This window comes from Anopheles aquasalis, chromosome 2, assembly GCF_943734665.1.
Source record: "Anopheles aquasalis chromosome 2, idAnoAquaMG_Q_19, whole genome shotgun sequence".
In the NCBI taxonomy this organism is placed as follows: Eukaryota; Metazoa; Arthropoda; class Insecta; order Diptera; family Culicidae; genus Anopheles; species Anopheles aquasalis.
Window position 1 is genome coordinate 22,760,001 of NC_064877.1, and position 5,000 is coordinate 22,765,000.

General features: G+C 46.8%; 1 protein-coding gene across 1 annotated transcript; it reads left to right on the forward strand.

Annotated features, from left to right (window-relative positions):
• Window positions 1-1,287: 1,287 nt before the first annotated feature.
• On the forward strand, window positions 1,288-4,808 carry LOC126569184 (uncharacterized). The gene is made up of 2 exons (XM_050226107.1): window positions 1,288-4,501; window positions 4,615-4,808. Exons 1-2 carry the CDS (start codon window positions 1,346-1,348, stop codon window positions 4,789-4,791), a joined length of 3,333 nt encoding a protein of 1,110 aa, XP_050082064.1. The 5' UTR covers window positions 1,288-1,345; the 3' UTR covers window positions 4,792-4,808.
• Window positions 4,809-5,000: the final 192 nt, after the last annotated feature.

Here is a 5,000-nt window from a genome sequence, read left to right on the forward strand (position 1 = left end):
TCTTCATATCTGGATGACCTTTTTTTCTTGCTTTACAAATCAACCAACCGTTCCAACCAAGGTATAGTATTTTTCGGAGCGAGCAGAGAACGAGAAGGTTCAAGAGAACAAAAATGCAACAGGGGAAAAAATGGGACCAGCAAACCGGAATCAGCATGCCAATTGGGAAAAGAACGTGAAAGTGCAGCCAACGAACTGCCATCCGTCAGCAATCGTTGGCCCGGTGAGTGAATGCTTCGGCGTAGCAGCAAATTGAACTGCTCCAAAAGAACACTGAAAGCATTCCAGATCATGTGATCATTCACTGACGAAGCTTTTCTCCATTGCAAATACGTTGTAAGACGGTTGTTAGTGAATTCTGCAATTATTCACCAGACTCCACTCCACAAATAGACTGTTTTCTATTTGTGATACTTCACTAAACAAATAATCCCTTTTATCTTCGGTGGACGATAAATTGCGTCCCAGTGCTACACCATGGTGTAATCATCTTCAATCATCGCTTACAATGTAAAGAGAACCAACGTAGTTCCGGCAAGGAATCAAAGCTTATTGACTTTGCGCATGACAAAGGACAAGTACATATCGTTCGTTACTCAAGGGGTCAAAAGATGAAGGATAAGATGATGATGCGCCGATGGTGGAAAGATCCATTATTTATCTATCATCCATTTATTTTCCTTTATGCAAATAAACTGCCGATCGTCTTGATCTTCGAGAATCTTCGATCATGATCGTAGAATCCTATAGCTCAGCAATACCATGATGAATCTCCTGTTTTAGAGTTACACAGTACTTGCGCAGCTCGGCGTCTTTACCAAACTCTGACTGATTAGTGATCGCATTCTGTGGTCCTTTGGCTGGCTACCATCCTGGACATTTGGCTCCTTCAGAAAGATAAATCTATTCGTTCATCGGCCTGTATTGGCTGCTAAATAAATTCTTGCGTAAAGAGCAAAGAATAGGTGGAGGTCTTTGGGGCCGTGCAAGAAGGGGGGGGGGGGGGCGTCTCAATGTTTCGCGCGGATTCCGTCAGAGGGTGTTGACGATAGAGCTTAAGGCGCAAAGATCAAACAGCCGTTAAATTAAAAAAGAATCCATCCCTCGTGGAACCGGGACCGAGCTGGGCAACGACTTCACATAAACTTTCTAGGTTTTACTTATTATCGAAGAAATCAAAGCAAGCTATGGTTGAACGGAAATTTAAACAGCTCCGATCTCAGCAAGCTTCGCGGTAGTTTTCAAGAAGAACCGCTGGAATGTCTGGTTGCAGAAAATAATTATTGTTCTCTGAATTTATGTTATCAAAATTATAAAGCTCCGTTCGACGAAGCCATCGGGATTGATGGAGAACAATCGTGAAAACCGTGCGCCAGCACACGACGAAGATCCACTCATCGATCAGGCCCGTCGTCTACTTCAAAATCTTTCCGACAACTGGGTGCCTCATGATGCAGATTCCCGTGATGATCTCGACCTTTACAGTCCACCCTCTCCACTGTCCGAGCTGAGCTTCTCGTCCGATTCGTTCGAAAGTGATATCTGCTACGTGCTACCGACGGGAGATGCTGATCCAATTGTGGAGCTTCCCTCAACACCGAAGAAGGATGCCCAGCGGTCGCGACACCCTTCGCAGGAGCAGATCGTATCCCCGCAAGTAATTGGAGCAGTACTGGAGCACACCGGTACGGTGCTGATGCAACGATCACAAGACAACCGCCTGCCACAGCAGCTACGCGAGATGCAAGCCCTGATGCGCACCGATGAGGAGTTACTTCTCGTGAAACAACCGAGCATGAGAAAGATGCTTTCACAGCCTGCGTTCAACAGTGAAACGATCCGAAGGTTTCTCGATCACTCCGAAACAATGTTCAACTTGGCGCACGATGCCAGCTCTGTTAGCGGCCAAATGGAAGACAATCGGGAGCCAGAAAGCTCTTCTAAACGATTCCGTCCAAAGGGAAAAGCAGCAGACGATGCCACAAAACCAAAGGATGAGGATGTGGTAGGCAACGAGTTCATTGGATGTTTTAGCCGCAACAACGACATGGTGATGTATAAACGAACCTTAGTGGACCGTAACCCACAACCAAATGAGGCAGAAACATCGGATGAAACTAGAACGTCGATCGATAACATCGATACACTGATTGCCCAGCACGCAGAGTGCTTACAGGAAGCGGAAACGATCAAGAAACCGTGGGTTCAGATATGTCGCACTGATGAAGATAATCTTCTTGCTTTACTAACCTTTTCGGCGGAGTCTTCGGCTATCCTGAAAACATCGAATGCAACACTGCAGCAAGCGGACACAAGCGGTGCACTGGATAAAGCCATCCTTCAGATCTACCGCGATGCCATTAGCCGCCCAGATGAGATGATATCACTACAGACGGAAGAAATGGATGGGGTTAGCTCCAAAGTAAAGCAACAACCCGATCATCGACACGCGCACAAGCATCGAGAGGAAGCAGAACATGGTAACTCTCCTGGGTCATCCAGTTTTGGCCTCGTCATCAATGATTCGCAGAGTGGTATGGTGCTACAGGGTTCGAGCAAGAATTGGGCAATGCATCCTTTTGCCAGCCATGCAGTAGATATCCTCAAGAACATTCGACTGCTGGCCGAGGAGTACATTCTGCGTGGCAGTGAATCGTCGGTATCGGTTCTACGGTTTGTGTCCCGCGTGATCTCAGACATCGTTCACTTCGAGTGCGGTGACGACGTGAGCCTGGAATTTCGAAGTTTGTCACTTATTCAAAAGATCAAACAGATCATCGATGAGCTTTTGTTTCCTCACGGTAAGGAGAGTGCACCTGCGATGGTGAGAAACATAAAACATACGCTGGAGGAGATACTGTGCTACGAACATCAACGACGAACCATCGAGACCCCAAGCGAGGCATGGGCTATCATCTGTGATACCTTTGAGCTGGTTGCTTGTGAGCTAGACCACGAAATCGAGCGACCAGAAGTGTTTCTCGAGGCACTACAGTTGTGTCTTCAGGAGGTGGTGAATCCTGCAGATTACCAAGGATTGCTCCGGGGTCATTCCAGCGCGCTTACAAGGACAGTACAGCAGGCATCCGGATCGACAGATCTACACAAGAGTACACCGTCCGTTGCAAGTCACTGTGCTGCTGGTTGTTGGATGGCTTGGTTGCTGTTGATCTTTTACTCATTGGCATCCTGGATCAGAGCAAACTTGACTCAGTTTGTGAATTTCATTCTTCGAAGGCCGGCCGCCCCTGCGTGTCACTCGGTATCGTTTCGACAAACCATAACCGAAGACAGTAGCTCTATCGTAAACGAGTTGCTAGTGAGGCGAGAACATTTAAATCATGTCGTGGAGATCCTGCGCGTGGCAGTGGCACGATCGCTATCAGCAATGGACGATAGTCAAGAATCAAGCGACAACGAGTGTTCGAGCGATGAGAACTGTCGGTCAGTAGGAGCTAGAACTGTCGAGCTTTGCACGAAGCTTCTACAAGGCGCCGGAAACGTTCAGCTACAGTGTTCTGATTCTTCCAACAACATTCACCTACAGCTGAACAGCATTTCCGGTGATTTAGTGAAACGACACGCGAACGAGTTCGACACGGTAAGCGGAAGTGTGCGTGATCACGAGGGAAACGTGGTCGTGCTGTTTGAAGCTCAGCTTGTTGATATTGACTCACTGGACGCGGTTGAACCGATCATCGAGAATGTTACCCGCGTCGAAAGGCTTTCGGATTATGGTGCAGAAATCTCGGAAACAACTGTCGAAGCATCTACGTTGCAAACAGCAGCGGATCAGGATGTTGAAGAAAATGAAATGATCGCTGATTCGGTGATTGAAGAGCTAGTATCCGAGGAGTGCATGGACAATGCTGGTCAGCAGGGAACAGCAACCACCGACGTTCCGTTGGCCTTGCCAAGCGATATGCTAGCAAGGTTAGAGCTAGCAGTGCAGGACTTACTTAAACCGCTAGCACTATTGGTCCACCGTATGTATAGTCGTCTCAATCTTAATGAACAATCCCTGGAGATTTCAAATAATGACGGAACACCTGCTACATCGATCGCCGAGGTTGAGAATGGTATCGTCGAATTGCAGAAAGCTGATCAACTGTCCGTTCCGATCACGGAAAAGCTCGAAGAGATCCGTTCTCTGTTCCACGATGCCAACGATCGCCTGTCAATCATCGACAACGACGTTAGCGCCATCAAGATGCAGGTTAACATTCTGCTTGAAGAACGACGACGGATTTCCGTCGAAGGATCAGGTTCCCAAGATGATAATCAACGGGAAAAGACGCGAAGATCAATAAAACCACGAAAGAATAACTCTCTGCCGAATGGTTCTCGCAGTACGTGCTGTCAGACTGTGGCGAAGCATACACCAACCTCATCACACTACTGTCCGGTAGACATCTACTCCTGCCATGAAGTCGCACCGGAAGTGATAGTCATCCACTGGACTGTGGATAAGGATCTCCTGAGTTGCATCGGTGGATACCAGGTACGTGACGTGCTACTGACGCAATAGTGAATCTGCTGCGATGCCGATATCACACTTTATGCGCTTCACACACTTTATCACATTTTTATGCGCTAACATCTTCTGCGTTTCAGATTTTTGTCGACGATGTCCTACGCTCGGTATGCTTTTCCAACAAACGAAGAACTGCTCTTATTGGAGACATCGATCTTCAACAGCAGCATCACATCGTGCTGCACGCAACGCCTGATCCGCTGACGAAGGAAGCACAAGTCAAGTGGGAGCCTGCATTTTTCTTGTATCATCTTTAGCAGTAATTTTTTTTATGGTTTATATTTAGAAATTGTAGAAAGCATTGATCCATCGATTGATTTCGTATCCGATAGTCAAATTAATTCATCTATTAAAAAGAAAATGATATCATAAAATTCTTAACTTGAAACAATATAATCGTCATACCTACTTTTGCGCCTGAATCATCAACGAACGTTGTCTCATTTTTCTCCCATCCAAATGAAAA